We start from the raw sequence: 26,308 nt of genomic DNA on the forward strand, positions 1-26,308 counted from the left end.
AATTAAGAGATCGGGCAGGAAAGTGGAGTTGAGGTGTAAGATCAGCCATGATCTTATTGAATGGCGGAGCAGGCTCGAGGGGCCGTATGGCTGAATCCTCCTCCTAATTATGTTCTTATGAGATGTTAAACTGAGGCGCTGTCTGGTCTCTTGTGGCATGGGAGCTTTTATGGCCACTATTTTGAAGAGCAGGGGCATTCTCCCCGGTGCCCTGGGCCAATATTTATCCCTCAATTAACTAAAACAGATTTTGGTCATTATTGTATTGCTGTGTGCAAATTGGCTGCTGCCTTTCCTACATTACAACAGTGACTACACTTCAAAAAGTACTTCATTGGCTGTAAAGTGCTTTGGGATGTCAGACGGTTGTGGAAGGTGCTGTAGAAATTGGTCTTTGTGTATACAGCTTACATGGGGGCAATGCAGTTAGCAGCTGATCCTTCAAGAGAATGTCTTGACTTCAAAATAAAATTATAAATGAACACCAGAGATTTTATTTAACAAACATTAAAGGAAGAAAGATTTGGAAAGACCAGAATGTCAATCTTTGATACATTGTTGACACAGTAGGCTTTTATTTATAATTATACAGAGACAACCTCCACAAACACTAACTCAGGAGCAGGGTTGATGTAGGAGGGGAAGACTTGAAGGAACATGATATTCTTTAACCTGCTGTTGGAAGGTCATGATATGAAACTTAGTTTACTTCAACATGTTTTTTGAATTGCAGTTTCTCCAGTAGTTTAAATGCATTTCATGTAGAGATAACTGAGGATCCTGGGTTTGATTGGATCTGCTGGTCCCAGTTAGGCTGTTGGATTTTGATTAGGACACTGGGGGCAGTACAGTTGGCTTTAGTATCTCAATGATGCAAGAGTGTGAATGATGTTTGATGAAATGGTTTATTTCTTGAAACTCCTTTAAGGCCACTATTGCATATGGTGGATTTTTGTGTTCTGATATGTAGCTGTTCACGGCTACAAGATATTGTAGGGAAATTTATGTTTGATGCTTTTTCGGACCGGGAGGCTGCATTCAGGCATTTCGTCATCTTGATTATATTAGCTGGTAAGTTCTTGTGCGCACACACACTCGTTCAAGAAGACCACATGTAGGTTGTCATCAGCTCCCCATAAAGAACCAACATCTCATCACTGACCCAACAGCAGAGGTCCCTGACTTTGACCTCCTGTGGACAGTGCCCTGTATGGATTTGGTTATGCAGCCACCTGCTCCACCAGTGCAAGAGGAGGGATTCCCTGAAGTGAAACTCTGGCCATGAGTCCCAGACCATGGAACATATCCACCTGCCCACTCAGATCTGTGGCGGGAGGCACCTCACTTCTCCACTCTGCATCTCGGGAGGCTGTCAAATGGATAGTCAAACTAGACATCCCATCATACAAAACCAGGAAATTTTATTTAAAATTTGAAAATGCATTTGATCCATTTCCTGGCATTTATTGATGAGCTGCTATTACCAATATTGAAAGTCCCAGGGCCTACCTAGCACCAAAATCCTTTTGTCCTGTTACTTTCAATCAGATGTTTCCCAACCAAAGCCTTGTATGTCACCAGGTGATTGGGTATCTTCCCTGATGTGTAATTATTTGAATCTGATCCTTTTGAAATTGAAGAACCAAAGCTAATCGATATTTGGCTCTAGGCCATGTTGCTAGAGGAAAAAGTCAGATGAGCTCATAGGACTGGGCCTGGCCAAGGTGGCCATTAACAGATCCAGGCAACGAAGGGTTGTTTGGCCCAACGGCCTGCCTCTTCTGCGGCTATGTTTGGGCCCGGGTGTCCCTGGAGATGGCGCACATGGAAGACCTTGAGCGTGCCAGTGGACACAAGGCCAGTGGACACAAGACCAGTGAGCACCAGACTGACTGACAGAACTATTTTGGGAATAGTGATGTTTTGTACCTTCAAACCAGTATAGCTGTTGCTTAGATAACCTCCAGCCCTTTCATTCTGTTCCACTCCCTGCACTTCTAGTGTCTTTTTCTATCGTTTCACTACCATACATACAAATATCCATTTGTGTCCTGTGTGCACTGCCCAGTCCTTCAACTCCTCTTGCTCCCCAATTTGCCCCATTGTCTTTCATTTGTCTCTTTTTTCTAATGAGCTCTGGTGTATTGAAGTGTTTGCTGCTTTTTAGTGTTCTTTTTGACCAGAGCCCAGTTCATTTTGTCTCTGCAGTCTGCTGCCTCTGTCTTGTTTCCTGGTCTCTGTTCCCTGTGCAGCACACCACTCTTGCTCTGTTCCTACACGCTGCTCCTAACACTGGTTTCATGACGGCTGTTTTTCATGTACTGAACAGAAGCAAAAGTACAACAACCTCTTGTATTTATATATAGCACCTTTTTAACGTAGTAAAATGTCCCAAGGCTCTTCACAGGAGTGTTTATCTAGCAAAATTTGACAGCTACATAAGGGAAAAATTAGGGCAGATAACCAAAAGCTTGGTTGGAGGTTTTAAGGAGCATCTTAGAGTCACCAGTTTAGGGAGGGAATTCCAGAGCTTGGGACTTTGGCAGCTGAAGGCACGGCCGCCGATGGAGCGATTTAAAATCGGGGATGCTCAAGAGGCCAGAATTGGAGAAGTGCAGATATCTCGAGGGTTGTGAGGTTGGAGATATTCGAAAACCAAGATGGGAATTTTAAAATTGAGGCCTTGCTTAACTAGGAGCCGATGTTGGTCACAAGATTGTACCGCAACTTTAAAACCCCACAGTAACTTTTTCAACAATGCAGTTCATGTTTACACATCCACTGCAGGTTGACCAGATGATGCAGTTGGGATTGAACTTTTGGTTAGCCTGGCAATGTGTATTTGCTGTCTCAAATGTTCTTGCCAATTTGCTTACATGTAAATAAGAGATTCCTCAAGCTAGAAATGTTACTGCAGAATTGTGTATAGTTGTACTGTTGGTAATAAAAACAATTCCAAAGCCTGCTTTGGGTTGTTGCAGACATGTCTGCTCTTGATGGGCTTCAACATGCAGTGTAGACCAGGATAGATTCCTGTACATGTCTGAATTTGCAGAGACGAGCAGCTGGTCCCCCCTGACCACTTCCTGGAGAAGATGCTGCTGAGACAGGCCGAATACTTCCAGCCCAGCGAGCTCAGCAAATTTCTCTCACCCAAGCTCATCGTGCTGCGCTCGGGTGACTGATGAGGCATGGCCAGGTTGGCGTTGAGTTCCCAGAGCAGCAATCTGTTGGCCAAGAATGATCCTTGCACTGAGGTAGCAGAGAAGAGATCACTGGGGGTTTATAACCTTCAGTTACTGGGGCTCCTACACCTTGGAGCCTGGCACTCTACTGGACAAGGTGGTGGAAGCTATTTCCATAAATAGTTTTAAAAGGGAGTTGGACAGGTACTTGAAGATGAGGAACTTGCAGGATTATGGATAAAATGCAATGGTATGGGACAATGTTCCCTCTAATTTTGTTTGCCATGCGGCCCCTTTAAGGGACTGCATGAACCATTCAAAATAGTGCACAGCAAAGCAAAGCCGGCTGCGTAGGTTCCCTGGAGTGCTGTGCAGTTTACCGGGAAAATTAGTGTGGGACTAAGCATGATTGCTCGCAGAGCCAGCTTGGGCACAATGGACCAAATGATCTTGTGTGGCAAGATTCTAGATGTACAGTTCGTGTGTGGGGCTTGTGGTCTGTGGTAGGTCACTGGCTGCACTGCTCCTCACTAGCCGCTGTGCTCGCTGCAGTCTATTCTAATTAGAAATGCAGGAAAGTATGGAGTTTATTGGCGTGCTAGACAACAGTTCAGTGTACATTGCTGATCTCTGCTTTTTCTGGAAAATCTGAGCCATTGTTTCAAACCACTAAGTTAGTGAGCAGCAGGGTGGGCCCTATTACATCCGTGAATAATTGAGACACGGACAGCAGGAGTGGAACAAAATAAGTCTTTACTGATGGAAGTCAATAGTGAACCTGAAACAGAGGCTCACTAGTGCCTTTTATACAGGGGTGGTTACTGCAGTCTGAGACCAGTTATTCTCTTAAAGGTACATACACAACAATTCCTCCCCTTTTTAGATAAACAGTACATAACATTCATTTAACAACTAAATGATAACTAATTACAATCACAATTACGGTTGCTAGATACATTGGTTAAGTTTAAGCAATTATAAGTTCAGTCTTTGAGGAGGCTTCCTGATTCTGTCTGGATAACGCCTCTTTGGGGTATCCGGTTCTTCTGGCAAGGTTGAGTCCGGATCAATGTTGTTTGGTTCATCTGCTTCCGATATTACAGTTCTGTGGTAGCTGCAATTGGTATGTTGATTTCATTACCAGGTGTATCAGATCGTGGTGTGGAGTTGACGTGTTTTCCTGTGACTGTAGAATCTGGTCAGCATAGCGTCTTACAATGCTCTCCCCAACGTCCACGGTATACATGAGGTCCTTGTCGTGTACAAATCGTTCCTGGCTGCCATTTCTCAGTGCGGTAGTCCCGGGCCAAAACTGGTTGCCCTATCTTAAAACTCCTGGTCGGCCTTTCATTCATATTCTGAAACTGCCTGTTCTCCACATCTCTTCTGACGTTTGGCTTAAACAAATCCAAGCGGCATCGTAGTCTTCGATTGAAGAACATCATGGCTGGAGTTTGGTTGGTAACCGCATGTGTCGCATTCCGGTAGGCAAACAAGAAGTTGTCCACCTTGTGTTGTAGGGGTATATCTTCGTTACACATTGCCTTGATAGCCTTCTTGAATGTTTGGACAAACCTCTCGGCCAATCCATTAGTGGCTGGATGATATGGGGCAGATGTGTAATGCTTAACACCATTGTTCTTTAAGAACCTCCGGAATTCTTCAGACACAAACTGTGGTCCATTGTCAGAGCAAATCTGTTCAGGCAGCCCATTCCTGGCGAATATGATTCGTAAAACTGTGATAGTTTTTTCCGTGGTGGTTGAGGACGTTTTTATTACCTCTGGCCACTTTGAGCATCCACCGCAATTAAAAACATCGAGTCCATGAAGGGACCAGCAAAATCAATGTGCACCCTTTGCCATGGAGATGAGGGCCACTCCCATGGATGCAGAGGAGCTTGTGGTGGGGCGTTTTGGACCTTCTGGCATCCTGCACAGCTCTTGGTCATCTCTTCGATTTCTCTATCGATTCCCAGCCACCATACAAACGCTCTGGCTAAGTTCTTCATTTTTACCCCACCCAGATGACCCTCATGAAGCTCATTGAGCACTCTATCCGTCAACTTAGGTGGAATTACTACTCTGGATCCACACATCAAGGTTCCTCTGCACACTGACAGCTGTTCTCTTCTCGGCGAGAATGCTGGCAGCAGTGGTTCGCCATGTGCTGGCCATCCCTTCACCGTTAAATCATAGACCCGTGATAGTGTCGGGTCATTCCATGTTTCCTTTTCTATGTTTGCATTCGTCACAGGGAGACATTCGACTATGGTCGAGTGGAATAACTCCATTGGATCCACTGCAAGGTCGTCATCTTCCACTGTCGGCAACGGTAGGCGTGACAATCCATCAGCATTTCCATGCTGTTTAGTTCCTTTGTACTCGGTCATATTGGTGTGCCCCTAGGAAAAGGGACCATCTCTGCAGCCGTTGTGCTGTCATTATCGGTACGCCCTTCTGAGGGTTGAAAATGGAGACGAGAGGTTGATGATCGATTAGTAGAGTAAATTTTTGACTGCAGGTAGTGATTGAACTTCTTCACCCCCCACACTAGGCTGAGGGCCTCTGTCAATCTGGGCGTAGTTACGCTCGGCTGAAGTTAACGAGCGTGACGCAAAAGCTATCGGCCTCTCTAAACTATCAAGGAATTTGTGACAGTACCGCCCCAATGCCGTAGGGAGACTCATCACACGCCAGTCTGATCGGCAGTGCTGGGTTGTAGTGAGCCAATACTTCCCTTGAAGTGATTAAGTCCTTATTCTTCTGAGAGGCACGCTTACAATCATCGCTTCATTTCCATGCTACCCCCATTTGTAGCAGGGCGTGCAGAATTGTCGACAAATTCAGCAAAAACTTAGTAATTCACCAATCCGAGGAATGACCTCAGTTGCGACACATTTTCAGGCGCTGGGGCCTTAACCGCTTCAATTTTGTCAGGGGACTTATGTAACCCCTCTTCATCAATCACATGGCCACAATACGATATCTGTTGCTTAAATTTGCACTTGGGGCGGTTGGCTCACAGCCCATGTTCCTGTAGTCTAGTGAGCACCTGTTCTAGGTTGTTAAGGTGTTCACTGTCATCTTCACCTGTCACAAGGATGTCGTCCAAGTAGCACTGAGTCCCCGGAATCCCTTGCAGGACTTGTTCCATCGCTCTTTGCCATGTCGCCGGAGCCGATGCTACTCCGAATACCAATCGATGATACTGGTAAAGACCTTTGTGTGTTTATCATGAGATACTTCCTAGAGGACTCTTCAACCTCCATCTGCAAATATGCTTGTGCTAGGTCAATTTTTGTAAAACGCTTCCCTCCAGACAGTGAGGCGAAGATGTCTTCTATCCTTGGAAGAGGATATTGTACTGTGTGTGAAGGACAGGGTTCACTGTCACCTTGAAATCCCCACAGATGCGAATCTTCCTTGGCTCTCCGGGCTTATTGCTTAACGTTTTCTTCATGACGGGGACGATGGGTGTCGCCCACTCGCTCCAGTCGACCTTAGACAACACGCCCGCCTTCTCCAGATTCTCCAGCTCTGCCTCGACGGCTGGGCGAATTGCATATGGTACCGGTCTTGCTTTGAAAAACTTGGGAACTGCATTCTCTCCTATTTTTTTATCGAGGCGGTTACGCCTTTAAGCGTGCCCAGTTCTTGTTGAAATACCTCTTTGGCGTTAGTTAAGATTGTTGACAATCGTCCAGGAGTGACGTCTTTATCTTTTTTACCGTCCACCGTCATTGCATGAATGGAGTGCCAATCTAAGCTTATCTTCCTGATCCATTCCTGTCCCAATAACGGTGGTCCACCATTTGGCAATATGTAGAGATACAATTTCCGTATTTTCTTGCCGTTGTATTCGACAGGCACCCTTATTTTTCCTCTGGGGTATACTTTTTGCCCCGTATACGTCGTCAAGACGATGGATATGTCTCAAGGGTATGTGTGAAAATAGCCGCTCGTAGTCTCGTCGATTCATGACGGTTAGCGCTGATCCTGTATCCAATTCCATTTTAACTTGGGACCCTGTTATCGTGAGGGTGAACCAAATGGCTTGGTGATCCTCTTTTGCGATTACATTGTGAAGTTTGAGACAGCTTAGTCTCCTGTTCCCGGATTCACTATCGCTCATCTGGTCTTCGGAACTAATGTACGTCATCTTTTGTACTTTCTTGTACGGTTCCTTAGTAGCCTTTTCGTTGTCGCTGGTCTTCTTCCCAGACCTGCAAACTCGTGCAATGTGTCCCATCTTCCCGCATTGCCTGCATATTTTATCTTTGGACCAGCAGTCCTTCTGGTCATGGTTAGTTCTGCCGCAGCGATAACCTTTTGCAAATCCCCGTGTCATTTCGCGGGTGCCGTATTCCTGTGGTTTTTGTTGAATTTCTGCAGCTCCCCTGGCTGCTGCTTCATACGATACTGCCACGCTGAAAGCCTTATCTAGCGTCGGCTCTTTTTCTGAGTAACTTCTGTGTTCCTTCACTCCGGAGTCCACAGACAAATTTGTCCCGTAGGGTATCTGCCAGTCCTGCTCTGAACTGGCAGTGCTTTGATAGCTTGCGTAGTTCCGTAAGGTACTCGGCATTGCTCTCATCTTTATGCTAAGTTCTCCTGTGGAATTTAAATCTTTCTGCTATCAACAGCGGTGCAGGGTTTAGGTGTTCCTATAGGACAGCAACAATTTCGTTAAAACTCTTCGCCATCGGGTCCTGCAATAGGCCGTACGTTCTAGCGCCCATTAAGTTTAGCAATATCGATGCTTTTTTCTCCTCCGCTATTTTGTTTGCCTCGAAATATACCTCGACTCTTTCCACATACGTGGTCCAGTCCTATCAAAAGCAGTGATACAGCCAGTTTTCGGCATTTTGCAAATCTAAAATGGCGCCTTCCCCGCTGTTAGCGCTGCTTTCCGCGGTTTCTTGCGCGTTTAATATTTTTAAATTATTTTCCCGTCGTGGAACAACCCTGTGGGGCTCTTGCCTCCCTCTTCGCGGGTCTATACGCAGCCCGGCTTCGTAGCACCGGCCGTGCCCGGTGTGCTCCACCCTCTTCCCAACAATGCTGCTCGGCCCCGTTGCAAACCACCCGCTCGAGTTCGCGACCGCCGCAGCCCAGGAAGGATCCGTGCACTACCTGCCACCAGCCCGATTAGCTGAAGCACCGTCGACAGGAACCAGGCCCCGCTTCCGACAGCTTCTCCAGCAATCTTCAACTCCGCAACACAGGGCGGATGCCCACGGTCGACGCCCATTTCTACTGCTTTCTTTTCTTTCTGGCCTCGACCTCTGCTCACTTCGCTGTAGGAATGGATCCCAGGAGGTGGTGCAGACTGTAGGTAGGTTCGTATCTGCTCGTCGCCAGTATTACGTCCGTGAATAATTGAGACACGGACAGCAGGAGTGGAACAAAATAAGTCTTTACTGATGGACGTCAGTAGTGAAACTGAAAGAGGCTCACTAGTGCCTTTTATACAAGGGTGGTCACTGCCGGTACTGCAGTCTGAGACCAGTTATTCTCTTAAAGGTACATACACAACAGGCCCTTGGGTCAGTCCCAATATGTTAGGTAGCCAATGTTGGTTTTAAAACCACACAACCCAGTGAGAAAACCATAGCTGATGCTGGACCGAAAGGTGCACCTATTCAACAGAAGAGAATTCTTAAAACACAAAACTTGCATTTATTTAGCTCCTTTTCATGACCTCGGGATGTTTACAGCCAATGAAATACTGTCACTCTTGTAATGTAGGAAACACAGCAGCCAATTTGCACACAGCAAGCTCCCACAAACGGCAATGTGATAGTGACCAGATAAATTGTTTTCGATGTTGATTTTGAGGGCTAAATATTGGCCAGGATCCCTCACTCACACTCACACTCTCACTCTCACTCACACTCACTCACACTCACACTCACACTCACACTCACTCACTCACTCCTGGAGTGTCTGCCGAGATATTTGAGTCAGAAGGTTGCCAGACTGATGGCAGGAATGACTTATGAGAGATTGAGTCGATTGGGCTTACACTCACTGGAGTTTAGAAGAATGAGAGGGGATCTCATTGAAACTTATAAAATTCTGACAGACTAGATGCAGGAAGGATGTTCCCAATGGCAGGGGAGTCCAGAACCAGGGGTCACAGTCTAAGGATAAGGGGTAAGCCATTTAGGACAGATGAGGAATTTCTTCACCCAGAGAGTGGTGAACCTGTGGAATTCTTTACCACAGAAGGCAGTAGAGGCCAATTCATTAAATATATTCAAGAAGGAGTTAGATTTATTTCTTAAGGCTAAAGGGATATGGGGAGAAAGCAGGGACAGGGTACTGAGTTTGGATGATCAGCCATGATCTCATTGAATGGCGGAGCAGGCTCGAGGGGCCAAATGGCCTACTCCTGCTCCTATCTTCTATGTTGTTGGTTCAAGTCCCATTCCAGAGACTTGAGCAGAGGGTGCTACCAGCTGAGCCATATTCAAAGGATTGAAAGATTAGATCTACAAAGAAATAGTAAGCAAAAGGGGGTGGGGGAAGAGATTATGCCTTGTTTGCAACATTTGTTTGGATTTGAATTTTTTTTTAAAAAGGTGTCTGCATAACCCAGCCCGTTAGTAACGCACAGTAGGCTGTGGGTTCAAGCCTCAATCTAGGATTTGAGTTGATCATCTGCCATTTCGGTGAATTACTGAGTCCGATTGGAGGTGCCATCTTTTGGCTGAAGCATGAAACTGGGGCCTCCATTTGTTTGCCCAGGATGAAATCATCCCATAGATTCAGAAGTGAGCGCTGAGTTCTCTGGTGTCCAACTCTGCGCCAAAAAAAAAACAGTAACTGGGAATTTGTCTTATTTGCTATTCATAGGAACTTGCTGTGTGCAAATTGGTTGTTACTGACCTATCTACAGTGGCTCTACTTTTTTAAACTAATTATTTGGTTTGCTTTTGGGTGTCCAGAGGATGTGAAAGGTGCTATCTAAATTCAGATTTGTTTTTCCTTTCCTTCCATGCTAGTGGTTTGCCGCAAGATCTGTCTGATGTGCAATTATATATACAGTCTTGCATTTCTCTTCTCCCTTGCATTCCTATAGTGCACTTGCACGTGTGTGTGTGTGTGAGGCGCAACAGGCTATTGAACTTTTTTTCTGGGGGGTGGAGGTGAAGAAAAATTCAAAAACCGAACATTCACCACACCTCCCCCACCACCCATGCACAAAGTATTTAATGTGATGCCATGATTTACTGTTAACCACAACACAAGCCAGCTATTACCGAATGCCTGAATTAACACTGCAGATTAAAGCGCAAATGCCTGTAGCATGCAAATTGCCATGTTAAAGTTTTCTTTTAAAGTCAATCATTACCCAGGCTGGTAAACTTGTCTACACTTGCAGGCAAGCTTATCCATCAAAGTATGTGTTTGAAGTGGCTGTGTATTCGCACCCAGAGTACAACCCCCCCCTCCAGCTGTAGTGACAAATATTCAACGCTGTTTACAATGATCCTTAAAACAATGGCCTGGAGTTTGCCATCATTACCCTTCAAACCGACTGCAACTTCAGGATGTAGCGTTGGCTCATCTAAAGGTGGAAATCCTGAAGTTGCGGTCAGTCACTCTGCTCCGACACGGGCTGTGCTGTTGGACCCCCTCCCCCCCCCCCCCCATAACTGGAAATCAGTAGAGCTGATAAACTGGAGCTTTTCTGTGCTAATATTGCTGTTAAACACCCATTAAATAAACAGGATGCGGGCATTGTTTTGAGATTTGGTATGTGTATTTATCAAAGTGTCAGCATGGTTCAGTGAGCAGTACTCCTCTGATTCAGAAGGTCGAGGGTTCAGGCCCCACTCAAGACATGAGCACATCTGAAATGGCCTCATAAGCCACTCCATTGTGCCCAACTGCTACGACAGTCACTGGGAGCACCTTCACCACACTGACTTCAGTGGTTCAGGAAGTGGCTCGCCACCACCTTCTTGAGGGCAATTGGCGATGGGCAATAAATGCCAACCTAGTCAGCAACACCCATATCCCATGAATGAATTTTAAAAAAAAGTACTGAGCAAATAGCGCATTGTCAGAACAGTTGTATTTTTGATGAGGTGCTACAGACCTCCTCTGCATGCTTGGGTGGACTTAAATGATTCAATGAAGACCTGGGAAATTTCCCCTGTGCCCTGACCAATGTTTATCCCTCAACCAACACTAGAGCAGATTAACTGATCACTCTCGCTGCTGTTTGTGGGACTTTGCTGTGTGTGCAAACTGGACATTAACTTTTCCTACCCATCAGTAACACTGCTTCAAAAGTTCTTCATGCTGTTACATGCTTTGGGATATGTGAAGTTATATATATTTTTTGGGGGTCGAGCAGTACAGCATTGTTCTTTTGCCCAAATCTCCCATGAGTGGGCTTGAACCAATTGCAATTTACAGTTAGGATCAACAATGTTTTATTTTGTTCCTTCCTGAGAGCACTAATTCCTGCTCGGCTGCCGTTCCACAGACTGGTCACCCTCTGGTACTGAACACGAGTGGGCCCTGACGAGTGTCTGTCTGCATCCCAGTCGACTTGTTGCCCTCCATCCCCCACATGGGTAGACCCTGAATAACAACCAAGAGCTTGGAATCTCTGCCTTCCCCAGGACGTGGAGGCTAATTATGCAGCCCCTATTACTGTCCTAACTCATCAACGAAGTCTGCAGTGACCCAGGATCAAACATGGGGCGTTTTGTGCTGTTTTTGTTTGGCTTGGCACTCACTGGATGGCTTCTCTGCCTACTTATTCTCATGAAATACCCTGGGACTTGAAGTTTAAAGACGCAAGCAAGCTGTTGGCAAAGAGTTGGAATAAACGGGTCGCTTTCCGAGTGGCAGGCAGTGACTAGTGGGGTACCGCAAGGATCGGTCCTAGGACCCCAGCTGTTCACTATATATTAATGATCTGGGCGAGGGAATTGGATGTAATATCTCCAAGTTTGCAGATGACACAAAGCTGGGTGGGAGGGTATGCTGTGAGGAGGATGTTGTGAAACTCCAGTACGATTTGGACAGGTTGGGTGATTGGGCAGAAACATGGCAAATGCACTATAATGTGGATAAATGTGAGGTTATCCACTTTGGTGGCAAAAACAGGAAGGCAGATTATTATTTGAATGGCAATAGATTGGGAGAAGGGGAAGTGCAGAGAGACCTGGGTGTTCTTGTGCACAAGTCACTGAAGGTAAGCATGCAGGTGCAGCAGGCGGTTAAGGCGGCAAATGGTATGTTGGCCTTCGTAGCAAGAGGGTTCGAGTACAGGAGCAAGGATGTCTTGCTGCAGTTGTACAGGGCCTTGGTGAGACCACACCTTGAGTATTGTGTGCAGTTTTGGTCGCCTTATCTGAGGAAGGATGTTCTTGCCATGGAAGGAGTGCAGCGAAGATTCACCAGGCTGGTACCTGGGATGGCAGGAATGACGTATGAGGAGAGATTGTGTTGATTGGGCTTATACTCACTGGAGTTTAGAAGATTGAGGGGATCTCATCGAAACTTATAAAATTCTAACAGGACTAGACAGACTAGATGCATGAAGGATGTTCCCGATGGCCGGGGAGTCCAGAACCAGGGGTCACTGTCTAAGGATAAGGGGTAAGCCATTTAGGACTGATGAGGAGGAGTTTCTTCACAGAGTGGTGAACCTGTGGCATTCTCTGCCACAGAGGGCGGTGGAGGCCAGCTCATTAAATATATTCAAGGAGTTGGATATATTTCTTAAGGCTAAAGGGATATGGGGAGAAGGCAGGAACAGGGTACTGAATTTGGATGATCAGCCATGATCTCATTGGCTGAGCAGGCTCGAGGGGCTGAATGGCCTGCTCCTATCTTCTATGTTTCTATGTTGCTTGTGCCTTTACCTACTGTGCCAATGTGCGAGATCCTTTGCTCAGTGTGCAGAAACCTAAATTGAAAGGGTGCAGGTAATTGAGTTCTTAATCTTGGCTGCACCCCTGAGTTCCACTTACTTAAATTTCCAAGAGGAGGGGGGGAACTGGAATAACATTGGCTATCTGGCTACAGTTCCACTCCTGACACAAGCGATCTGAAGAATGCAGTTAGTGGAAATCAGAGGTCAAACATGCCACCCAGTCTGTCTTTAATAATAATCATACATTACAGAAAATGGTCCTCTTCATTGATGGTTTTTAGTTTTATCATTTAATTACTTCCATTGCTGTTAATTTAGTGAAGGGGTGGGGGTTCCTGGCCACCAGTTATTCTCCTCTGCCTTTTCATTCCACGACTCAAATTATTAAAAGGTTTTTGACTAGTCAAAGGTGGTTTTTTTTGTACTTATGCACTAGATTTGTGTACATGAACACCCTTTGCTCATCCACAGATCCTAGTCTCCAGATTTGTCTTTCTCTGATCCAAAGTGGAGGCCCTTGTGCTTGCCCCAGATTGAAATCCTTCTGCCACCATCTTGCCCAGTCAGTCTGTGTCCCTTTAACTTCCTCCTCCCTCTCTCTCCCCCACAATTTGCTGTCTCTAAGGTTGCTTATGCAATTCTCTCTTCCTTCACCCAAGGATATGGAAGGGCATAGATTTTAAAGTAATTGGTAGAAGGATTAGAGGGGAGTTGAGAATTTTTTTTTTTTTTTTTTTTTTTTTTTAAATAGAGGGTGGTGAGGGTCTTGCTCACTGCCTGGAAGGGTGGTAGAGGCAGAAACCCTCATCGCATTTTTAAAAGTACTTGGATAGGCACTTGAAGTGCCGTAACCCACAGGGCTACGGACCAACAGCTGGAAAGTGGGATTAGGCTGGAGAGCTCTCTTGGCCGACAGACACGATGGGCCGAATGGCCTCCTGTGTTGTAAATTTCTGATTCTATGATTTTTAACTGATCTACTTTAACATTGAAAAGCATGTACTGTTTTGTCCTTTAATATCAAATGTAAAAGTGGGTCAGAAGTTTTAATACTGTTCCTTAAAACTGATTTGTTGACCATCTTTTGTGTGGAGCTACTTTGTAAAATTACAGTCCTTGGCTAACTGTTATATTCAGTCTTGCTGACTAGCTAGCTATTTTTTATATAAAATTGTATTGCATATTTCTGTAGGGGTTTTTTGTATCTGTTGTAATTAACTTGTGAAAATGGCCTTTGACAGCATTTTATAATGTAAAGGTTTGTGCTTGCTCAAATAAGGTGATGTTTTTTTTTGTCAAGACAGCCAGATCTGGGTGCTCGTTCCTCGGTTTAATTTGCAACGGGTTTGCATCTGTAGCTGACATAGTTCTGGAAGGTCTAGTCCAGTTAGTGATCTGAGGTGTACGCTGCGACAGACTTTAGAATTCTATCAACTGGAGATCCTGCTTCCATTCACTTCCATAAGTCTTTGCATTCATGACCAGTCTAGAGTCTTTTTTATAACTTTACATTTAAAAAAAAAAAAAAAAAAAAATCTAGGTCTGCTGGAAACCAGCCTCCAGTCCAATATTCAATGCATAACCATAGCTTGAATATGTCCTTGGTCTTCGATCTGTGGTTTGATCTTTGGCCTGTGCTGAGTGAGCTCAGCTCTAACAGTAGGGGTGTTTGCACATAACCTCAGTGCTTGAGCTAGAGAGAGCTCAATCGGCCAGTGTTCTACACCCTCCAATGGCCATTCTTCTATCTCAAAGTTGGGTCCAAGGTACCAACAGAGAACTGCGTTCGTATCCTTTTATGTTGATGTATTTGGCAGTGGGAATACTGTGCTTCGGTGACCACCCGCAGATTATCACCTATAAAAAAGTACTTCGGTGAACCAGCTTGGATTTTTGGGTACTCGCTGACCCCCTAAACAACTGTGTACTCCAATCTTTTGCAGAGGAACTTTAGGCTGGCAATCAGTGTAACCAGTGAAACTGATAACAACTTGAGCTTTCCTGCAGTAATATCGCTGTTAAATACCCCATTAAATGTTGAGCCTTGTTGGATCAGGTGTAACTGGGGTTTTAACTTATTGTCTGGTAAACAGCCATTCTGGCCCTGAGAAACTCATATATTTTTATATATGGCACGTCAAATTTCTCCATTTATGAATTACAATTTTTAAATTTTTCATATTTCAGCTTCTAACCCAATCTTTGTTTTGCACGCTCTAACATTTTTAAAGTCTGGATAAAAGCAGCTTTTCATTTCCTGGTTTGTTTGAGAATTCTTCAATGTGATTGGCTGCTTAGCTTGTTGATGTCACAGCTCACACTAGGGGATCCTCACTATATACTGCACTGAAATCACATGCACGTCAAAAAAGGCAAAATTCTCACCACCATGATCTCGAGAATCTCTGGGCAGCTTTCTTTGGAACGGCAAACTCCTTCGCTTCACCGCCGACTGCAAATTACGAGCCATTTGCATTCGACTGTCACTGGACAGTTACCAGGAGCAGCTTCCTAGTCCTAGGGTGCAGAAGCTACGATCAGGTAACTCGGCACAGACCAGGAATCCAAACCGGGACCTTTGGTCAGTATGGCTCCGTTCCATACTGCCTTTACCACATGAAGTCTGGTTGAACCCACCAGTGCAAATGTTTTGGCGCATTTGATGCAATATCTTCAGCCCCTCCCATTGTAAATGTTTGTTTGTGGTGACTAAGCTCATCCACCACAAATGGGGGCACTCTGGTGATTCAGCACCAGCATTTCTTTATTTTGAGCTGGGATTTAAATAAAGGGGGGGGGGGGGGAAATTCAGTTGATTGCGCCTTAAGAGGGTGCTAATGGGGCGCAAAGCAACTAGCGCCCTGGCGCAGCGATGTTTGTTTGTGTCGCTCGTGAAATTAACTAGGCATTTTGCGGCGGCGCTAAACTACCGCCACGATCTCCTGCGCCGGCAGATCATGACATCAGTCAAGTGTGCAGCGCCCCGACCAGATATTGAGTGGCGCCCCCCGCCTTACCGCCTGCCGCTAGCAACAAGTTGAGGGGAGCGCTATGCTGTCAAAGGGACTAGGGATCGCTATTTAAAGGCAACCGCTTCCTGCCTCTGAGATTTTTGCACCACGCTTTGAGACACTTCTGGAGAGATTCAACGCTGTGTGAAGGAGTTTTGAGTACTGAGCAGCACTTTGCAGGTTTATTTTGATTTGCCCTTCCTTGCTTTGCTAGCGCTCTGAGGTAGCGCCTCGCTCCTCGGCCTTTGCACCTTAAGACAGGTGTCAAGTGCCTGATTTTAGTGCTCCAATCCCCTCCAGGGGCGATAAAAGCCAAGTTTGCTGTCGGAGGCAAGAATTAGCGCCAGGCGCTAAACTTTGCGCACGGCCGATGATGGCACCCCAAATCGGGCGATACTGAATTTTTTTTTCCCCCCCCCCCCCCCAAAGTCTCTAATTGGGGCCATAAAACAGCCAGTGGTAGCTTGTACAATTGAAGATGGTCAGTTTCACACACAACCACTTTCAAGTTAGAAATAATAATCTGTAACTATAGCTCTTGGCTGCAAATTCTATAACATTGGGGATCAGGCTGAACAATTAAGTGGTGTGCACTAATGTGTTTGGTGCTGCTGGCTTGCACTCGAACAAGTTTATACTGGTGTATACACCTCATTCAAACAATCCCCATCCATGCAGCATTGCATCATTTACAGTAATATCAATCAACTTGCATTTATATAGCGCCTTTAACGAAGTGAAACATCCCAAGGTGTTTCACGGGAGCTTTATCAAACAAAATTTGACGCTGAGCTATTGGGGCAGATATCAGAGGTAGGTTTCAAGGAGGAAATGTTTAGAAGGGAGTCATAGCCGCCAATGGTGGAGCGATTTTTAAAATCTGATGCTCGAGGCCAAAACTGGAGGAACGCGGGGGGTTTGTGGGGCTGGTGGAGATTGGAGTTGGAGAGGGGCAAGGCCATAGAGGGATTTAAAAACAAAGCTGAGAATTTTAAAATCAGTGTTTAACCAGGAGCCAATGTAGGTCAGCGAGCACACATTCTGTGTACTTTAGTTTAAATGCTGATAAGGTTTTGTTTCTGAATATTCTGATAATCTTTGAAGGATTATTATGTAACTTTTTGAGATTGGCGAACTACAACCTCTTATTCCCAGGTCACTAGTAGCTGGGAGAGCAACTAGTCGGCCTCTGGTGCTCTAAGCTGGCTGGTAGGCGAACAGAGATTGGCTAACCAGGCTTTGCTGGAGCATGTTATATTCTCCCTGGCTGCCTGTTCCACGTAGCGTGGCTAAGATTGGCTTCTCTGTACCAGAGTGAAGTTAAGCCAGCATTCACCCTATGCCACTATATGCCTTTAAATCACTTGAAACCAATGCAGTCGTGCAGTAATTTGCAAGGTCTCACAGGCAGGCCACCAGCTTTTACATTAGATGATTTCTGTGCATGTGCAGTATTTACAAAGTGACCATGCATTAAATGAAACTGGCCCTGCAGGGAATATTGCTTGAAACTTTTTTTTTAATCTTAAACTTCATGCAGGTTGATGCACTTTATAAAATTCAACTAATCCTGACAACCAGTGTGCACTTTTTCCAAATGTGTAGTGATGATGAGAGAGTGTATCAGTAACCACTATCCTGTATAATGTGCTCCTGTAGGAAGGTGAGGCTATAAAACATAGGATTACACCACCACCGTTCCTTTTAGCTTCAAATTTAAAAAGCTGGTCCTAGCAAATGGTTTTTCTACTGCGTTACATTTGAAATTGTGGATACTTAACTGCTGCGTTGCTCAGTCTCTTGACTGGCTTCTGCCTGTTCAAGGATCTGAGTCTGTGGAAGAGGAGATTGTCATGAGTGGTGGGTGTAGAGTCCTGGGTCTAACAAACTGTCATCTGCAGGTCCAAGATACATGGGATCCATGGGGACGGTCTCTCCAACTGCATGCCACTCTTCCGAGATTGTGCTTGCCTGGCCGACATTGACCAGTATGTTGAAACCTTCCCTGACCGGTGCAAACACTGCTGAACACTCTTATGATGGAAGTGGATCATGATCTAATTCCACGTACAATTTTTAGATTGGTGGTGCCCTCCTTAGTGGTGTTTGTGGACTAGCTCAATACCACCAGGACCAGTGTCCTCCACAATTGATAAGCCTGCTGGCCCTTGCTGTCAAGACTCGTACATGTTCCACAATGGGAGGGAGAGCATGCAGGATAGTCACTCCATGAGCGAGTTACTGGAGTGCAACCAAATCGCAGCAGAGTTGATGGCGTCCAAGAGGAGGTGAAGGAAATGGGGATGAGAAATAATGGATGCAAAATTGAACTTTTATTTCCCCCCCCCCCCCCCCCCATTTGTTTTACTGATTCCAGCCTTTGCCACTTACTCTTATCTGTCTTTCCTGAATTCTGTATAGCGCTCGTTGCCACTGTTTCTCGTGGCTTATCTTTCCAGTTGCAACATTTGCAGCTGCTATATAGCTTTCTTGCATATCATCTCTTGTCTCTGCAGACTCCCACTCCCTCACATGCCTTTGCTTTTCTCCAACACTCTGCAGCTGCACAGTCCCTGCACTTCAGACACCCGCATTTTTGTCTCACCAGATATATTAAAGTACATGCGCTCGTGCTCTCTCTCTCTCGCGCCTCTGGCTGAATGATTTGCTGAAAATAAGAGCCTGTTGTGTATTTCATATCTCTCACTTCATGCTTGAGGCATATTACAACGTTAAATAGTAAACCCTTTTCCTGTTTTCTTCCATTTGCTGTGTCATGCCTGGGTATTTTCCCACCATTCCAGAAGTTGTCTGAAATCTTACCCAAGTAGCTATTGCTCAAGAGGGAGAAATTATTTTACGCAGCGAGTTATGATCTGCAACGCACTACCTGAGGGGGTGGGGGAAGCCAATTCAGTAGTAACTTTTAAAAAAAGGAATTGCAGATACTGTGTACTTGCTGTGCTGTGGGACTAATTGGAGAGCTCTTTCAAAGTCAGCACAGGCACAATGGGCTGAATGGCCTCCTCTCCTGAGTCAATAGCGAGTGCATTTTCCACCTTGAGTGCATCATTGAGCCCAATCCTGCGCGCACTTTTTCTTTCTATCCAGACTCTCCGAATAGATATTTCCAGGTGTGAAATTCAACTCTGGCAGGGGCACAAAGTGGGCGATAGAGGATTGGCTGCCCATTATACAGCTCCTGATTTCCCAATCTCTGTAAAGGTGTAGAATGGGCAGCTACCACCTTATTTCCACCTCTGCCAGAAGTTGAATTTAATCTTCAAGGTGTGGTAACTGTCTTTTTTTTGTTTTTTTTTCTCTCTCTCTCTCTTTTCCACCCCACCCCAACAATTCTCTGGAGCCTGGTTGGGGGCTGTCTGTGGCCAGTTAAACACACAACCCTGGTTTGTATGATTTTTAATCTATAAAACCAATGGGCACTTAAATTACTTTTTTTTAATTTTCAGAATGTAGTTCGAAGACTAAACTTTGGGTAATGTCCCTTTTTTTATGAAATGTAAAGCTTTCCAAAAAAAACCCACAGAAAATGCTGGAAATAAACAACTTCCATACATGGCACATTTAATGTCACAAAATGCCCCAAGCTTTCCCAGAGGCGCAGTCAAAAAATTAAAGTGGATCCAAAGACTGCAAATATTAAATATTGGTAAATCAGCTTCTCCAATCCATTGGAACCTCTGACCCCAGCAAGCTAATGAGAAAATGGCCATAAAGCACATTGTTTTTGAAAGAATTGGGGGGAAAAAAAGAATGTGGGGTTTGTGCATTATGGCCATTTTCTCATTATATAGCTTGCTGGGGTCTGAGGTTCCCAATGGTTGGTGAAGCTGATGTGCCAATATTTAAAGAAGGCAATAAATCCGGTCCATTAGTTTGACTCTGGTCATATGCAACTTGGGGTCGCGGAGATGCACTGTACAGCCACTTGGGAAGGTGAAGGGGGTTGTTGAGTAATCTCGGCATGGCTTAAGTCCAGTTTCACAAACTTGGTTACATTTTTGAGAAAGTTAATGGATAATGGAAGCCTGGTTGACATTGTGTATGTTGACTTTCCAAAAAAAACATTGAGTGCTGCACAAAAGGTTACTAAGCATTTGTCTTGTGGGATTGGATGGCAGATTCTGAGCTGGATAAGGAACTGGCTGTATTCCTATAGACAAATGGTTATTAATGGTGGTTCTGCATGGGGGCTGGGCACTAATGGAGTCCTGAAGGGATTGATGTTTGGGTCGTTGCTCTTTGCCACCTTTTATCAATGTCCAAGTTGAAGGCGTTGATGCGATCTGTAAGTTCATGGATGATATGTGGGTGTTCAAGGTTCTGTAAAGGGCAACAAGTTTGATCATTAATTTAAGAACCTTCTGCTATCGTGATAAGTTAACAAAGCTGGGGCTTTTTACTGAGATTTAATTGAGTAATTTAAAATGAGAGGATGGGACTTGATCAAATGGATAGGCTATTTGAGATGTATAGATTAGGGGATACTGGTGTAAGTTACAATAGCAAAGAACTAGGCTCAATGTTAGGTACTTTTGCAAAGAGTAGTTGATTACTGGCATAAATTGCCAGTAAGTGCAGTTTCCAGAACCTGACAGTTTCCACCCCAGGGTATTGAGAGTGAGAACATTTTTGATTTGTTAGTCATCATCTTCAAAGTCATTCAGGAATTGTCCTCTTGGATTGGAAAACTGCCAATCTCAATCCATTATTTAAGAAGGCTAGGAGAGACTATGAAATTCTAGGCCTACAGGTCTAATGTCAGTTGTGGGAAAGTTAATAGAATTGTATGGATAGTAACTGAGCATTTGGACAGAGAAGCCATGAGTTTGTAAAAGGCAAGACCTGTCTGAAACTAGTTGTTTTTTGAGGAGGTAACTAATGTGGTAGATAAGGGAGTGTCTATATGGATGGTATATGGACTTCCAGAAGGCATTTGACAAGATTCCACATAAGAGACTTTTCAAAAATGAGTGCATGGACTAGGAGGCAACCTATTGGCTTAAATAGGAAATTGTTTAGGAGGTAGACAGAGTAGGGATAATGGGTGTGTTCTCGCTCAGGCCAACATCCCCAGCATTAGAGCGTGGTCAGAGCTTCATCAGCTCTGATGGATGGGCCACATCGTCCGCATGCCCAATACGAGACTCTCAAAACAAGCACTCTGACACGGCAAGAGAGCCCTGGGTGGGCAGAGGAAACGCTTCAAGGACACCCACTTTCTTTCTCTTCTCTCCCCACCCCCCCCCCCCCCCCCCCCACAGACTTTAACATCCCCACCGACACCTGGGAATCCCCGGCCCAAAACCACGCAAAGTGGAGGAGGAGCATCTGGGAAGGTGCTGAACACCTCGAGTCTCTTCGCTGGGAGCAAGCGCAAGGAGCGCACGTCAACCCAAGCACCCCACCCCTTCAACCACCATCTGCCCTACTTGTGTTCGACTGTAGGTCCCGCATTAGACTCATCGGTCACCTGAACTCTTTTTATTGCAGAAGCAAGTCCTCCTTGGTTCCGAGGGACTGCTGAAGAATGGATCTGTACTCGGGCCTCTGCTTTTCACTATAAATGACTGAAGGAATAGAGTTGTATATCTAAGCTTACTGGTGATGCTAAATTGGGTGGCACTGTAAATAGTGTAGGTGGGAGCAGGAAGTTGCAAAGGGATATTGATGGATCAGGTAAGTGGACGAAACTGTGGCAGATGGAGTTTAATGTGGGAAAGTGAGATGGAGGACCAAGTACAGAAATCGCTAAGCTAGTGGACAGGTAACATAATTAAAAAGGCTGATGGAATGTTGGCCTTGCTCAAGTGCTGGAATAAAATGGGGTGGCATTTATTTTGGCTGTACAGAGCTCTGGTTAGACCCCATCTGGAGCACTGCATTCAGTCCTGGTCACTGCCCCTCAGGAAGGATATCTTGGCCTTGAAGGGGGTTTGTGGAAGGTGGCCATGATTAGCTTGAGGAAATTGCACTTTATCCAAGACTGTCCAGCAAGCATTCTAAAGTCAGACTCTGGAGGAGCTGAGAAATGATGGAGGCAAAGCTGCATGTCATTAGCATATCTGTACAAGTTAACCCCATATCTGCCGATATCCCCAAAGGGCATTGTGTGGAAGATGGGCTCCTTGGGTGACTCCTGAAGTGACTGGGGGGGTGGTGGGGAAGAGAAACCATTGCTAGAGCTGCTCTGTCTAGTCTTGGATAGGTAAGAGTGGAACCAAGTGAAGGCAGTCTTGCCAAAATTGGAAACCAGAGGAAAGGTGTTGGAGGAGGATGATGTGGTTGACCATTGTGGGCTAGAGGGGGCCAAGAGGGATAATACACTGCAGTGTTTGTGACTGCACCACCATCTGTGTTTGGGTTAGGGCTGGGGGGTGTGGGGGGAGAAAGAATGCAAGCAGAGCTGTGACAGATTTGGAAGGCAACCTGTTCAAGAACTGGAGGAAGGAGTTCAAGATGGGATGATGGTTTGCAAGACCAAAGGGTTTGTGGGTAGGCTCTTTTTTTTTTTGAAGAGGGCCTGATGAATGTTGAAAGAAGGGAACAGTGAGGGGCGAGGGAACCATTTGCAATGTCAAAGCGTGGGAACCAGGAGTGAAAGTTGGGTAGTCTGCAGTGAGAATGGGAGGTGGGTGTGATGAGCTCAGAAGGTATGGGAGAGAAACTAGAGACATTGGGTGGGGGGGCGGCCTGGCTGGAGGTTTGCCTTGGTGGGCAAAAGAAGGTGGGGGAAGCAGCAGAGGCAGCTGAACCGATCGTCTCTATCTTGCTAACTAAATCCACAAGCTCCTTGTACTTGTTGGGATGTGAGGGTGAGGCAGGGGAGAGGGGTTTAAGGTGGTTGGTAATGGCCAAGAAGCCAGGAGTAACTTTGCCTGCCAGGATAATCTTATAGTAGTGAGCAGTTTTGGCTTTTGAATGAGGCCTGGTAGAGCTTGATGTGGTCCAGCTAGATCTACTGGCTGATGGCTAAGCTAGTTGTGTGCCAGATATACTCAAGTCTGCACCTCCTTGACTTGAGGAAGCAAAGATGAGGGTCATACTTGGGTGGGGGAACTGGGACAAGAGTCTGATTTTTGTTCAGGCCAGGATGAAGGTGAGGAATTGGTTGAGCATCGACAGTCTGATATTGTGTGTGGAGTGCCAAAGGGGTCTGTGGGTGTCTGTTTCAGATGAAGACCCAATCTGTCTTTACTCTTTAAAATGTGTATTGATCTGAGTGTTTCCCATACTGTCTCATTTCTGCCAATTTCTCCCCTTCCCTTGTCCCTTGCGAAAGGTGTTGACCTCTTGCTGGGGTAACTTGCTCCAAGACTGAGGGGGGCATCCCAATCCTACCCTTGGTCAGTCGGTGGATAGCGCACTCCTGAGTCAGAAGGTTGTGGGTTCAAGTTCCACTTGAGCACAAATATCCAGGCTGACACTAGAGTGCTGCACTATCTGAGGTGCTGTCTTTCAGATGAGACGTTAGTGAGGCCCTGTCTGCTCTCCAAGTGGACATAACAATCCCATGGTGCTATTTGGAATAAGAGCAGGGGGGGGTTATCCCTGGGGCCAATATTTATCCCTCAATCAACATCACTTAAAACATTATCTGGTCATTATCACATTGCTGTTTGTGGGAGCTTGCTGTGTGCAAATTGGCTGCTGTGTTTCCTACATTACAACAGTGACTACACTTCAAAAAGTACTTCATTGGCTGTGAAGAGCTTTGGGGTGTCTGGTGGTCACGACAGGCGATGTACAAATGCAAGTCATAAAGGAAGCGACCAATTGTGTCTCCCACTGAGATCAGTATATGCAGATCCTAGGACTGGCTGGTCTGTGTGGAAACAGGAGCTGTCTTTTATCCATGGGGAACAAGCAGTTCTTGTTCAGTGTTGTTGCCAGCGGGACATTATTGGCTTAGGACCGCGCCAATAAAAAGCCTGAAGCTGGCCTTGGCCATTCGGATGGTCGAGTCCGCTTGGATACAAAGTGTCAGCACGACGATACTTTGTATCTGCTGTATCCATGCTGCGTCCCCAGCCCTGGCTCCCCCGCTGTGCCCCCCACCCCCGGCTCAATCACCCGCCCCCTTTCTCCCCAACCCCGGCTCAATCACCTGCCCCGCCCTCTTTCTTCTCCTCCCCCCCCCCCCCCCAGTCCCAGCGCAATCACCTGCCCCCCCCCCCCCCCCCCCAGCCCAATCACCCGCAAACTCCTATTGGCAGCGGCTGAACTGCTCTTATCCAATTAGTGTCAGAAGCTGTAAATAGAGGCTTGTTGCTTGGTTGAAATTTTAACCCTGTCTGTCTTTTTTTGGTCTTTGGGGAAGCTATGTACACAAATTCCATGCCCCCCCTGCACTATTTGCAATAAGATATCAAAAGTACATATTTTTAAACTAGGGTTGGAATTGGAGTTTGCTTTTTAAAAAATAAAAAAGTAAGCCTTGCATTTTAAATTGCACGTATGCTTGTATGCAATTGAATAAGAATACAGTGCATTAAATGTAAAAGGTTTGAAATGGTTGCTGGGTGATTCTGATCAGTTTACAGACTGAAGCTCAAGGCAGTGTGTGGGTTTTATTCGCTCTCCTATCGGATGCTGTGAAGTGACAGTGCACAGAAAACAGCAGCAACCTTCGCTTCAGCGGATTGCGATGGATTGATTTAGGTTGAGCCAAATGTTTACTGTAGGGGGAACTGAGCTGAAGGGTTGTGACGCACGTTCTCAATTTTGTATCTTTTTTTTCGAACCTAACTAAAATATTGGCTGAAGTTTTAGCAAATTGGATTGTGCAACTTTTTTTTGTTGCAAATTCTTCTGGAAACATGAGAAAATAACAAACATTTCAGTGTGCACGATGAATGAATGCAAAGTGCGCATAACGGACCCGGTCTTGAAATGTCGCGTCCTCGCCACCCCCCTTTCAGAATGTCCGGAGTTTTATTTTGTATTGTGTGGAGCAGAGCCCCGGGCAGAGGCTGCAGGAGGGACATTGTGTGGAGCAGAGCCCCGGGCAGAGGCTGCAGGAGGGACATTGTGTTGCTGCGGGCGGGGCCAGGGAGAGCCGCGCGCCCATTGGTCGCCGGGGGAGGGGGCGGGGCCGGCGCGGGCTATAAGTTGTGAATGGTCGCCCCGCCCGCTCCCTGTGCGGAGTGTCTCCGAGTATCCGCGCTCCGGGATGAGAGTCGCCGCTCCGCCCAGCAACAGCGCCCGGGCCAGGGAACGCCTCGCCTGTGGGCAGCTCACCTGTGGCCGCTTCACCTGTGGCCACCTCGCCTGTGGGCAGCTCACCTGTGGCTGCCCCACCTCTGGCCACCTCGCCTGTGGGCAGCTCACCTGTGGCTGCCCCACTTCTGGCCACCTCGCCTCTGGCCACCTCTCCTCTGGCTGCCTCACCTGTGGGACTCGCATTAAGGTAGGGAGAAATCAGGAAAGTTCTCATTTTTTGAGACAGACACTGTCTATACATTTTTCTCATCTCAACTTTCTCTCCCCTCTTGCTCCAATTTTTTTCCTCTTGTTCTCCTTTCAATTTTCTTTTTCTCCTCTGAGCTTGTACTGTGCCAAATTTTATATATGTCAGTTCTGTGTAATTGAGAATTGCTCTGATATTTATTGTGTTAGCCGAGTGAAGCAGTAACATTGATGAAGTGAGCTGTCAGTGGTGAGGATTGTGTGAATGTTTAAGGTGGTTTGCTTCAAAAACAGACATTTTTTTTGGAATCGACTGTCCTTGGCGAATAAGCCCAGTCTCTCTTTAAAAAAACAAAAACAAAAAAAACCTCCTGCGCATTTACTTCTCCAGCCCGTACATAGAATAGAATATATTGTAATATAGAGAAGTTTTCTTTGTGGTTTTTTAAACACCGTTTCATTGTTTGAGGTTATTCCCCATTTCTTTGTATTGTAATGTGCAACTGAGGAGCATTTTTTAATAAAGTGACCTCTAACCTCACAACCTGGCCTTTATTGAGTGTCCCTCAAAGTTGTTTCATGCAAGAGTTTTGGGTTCCCGGCGGTACTATTCCAGCACATTTCACCACCTGTGATGGATAGAAATTAATTGTAAGATTATGGCGCATCTGAGTGCAAGTGACCTGGGTTATAGCTCCTTCCCCCTTCCTTCTGTCCTGCAACCATGTCTTTTAATTTGCAAAATACTGTAGATGCTAGGTTTTTAATTTTTTTTTTAAT

The 26,308-nt window shown here is 45.8% G+C and overlaps 1 protein-coding gene across 4 annotated transcripts in view; it reads left to right on the plus strand.

Moving 5' to 3' along the window:
- LOC147103430 (sestrin-2-like) overlaps window positions 1-26,308 on the plus strand; it is a 74,083-nt gene that overhangs the window by 18,058 nt on the left and 29,717 nt on the right. The window contains exon 1 of one of the 4 annotated variants that reach the window (XM_085963015.1): window positions 25,261-25,529. The exons of the other annotated variants lie outside the window; for them this stretch is intronic. Within the exon in view, the coding sequence (XP_085819141.1) occupies window positions 25,293-25,529 (237 nt within the window). The 5' untranslated portion in view covers window positions 25,261-25,292. Of the gene's footprint in view, window positions 1-25,260; window positions 25,530-26,308 lie in introns of those variants that run through there. 4 annotated transcript variants of the gene reach the window in all.

The sequence above is a fragment of the Somniosus microcephalus genome, chromosome 20, assembly GCF_052327205.1.
Source record: "Somniosus microcephalus isolate GS21.2 chromosome 20, FLI_Smic_1.0, whole genome shotgun sequence".
NCBI classification, from domain to species: Eukaryota; Metazoa; Chordata; class Chondrichthyes; order Squaliformes; family Somniosidae; genus Somniosus; species Somniosus microcephalus.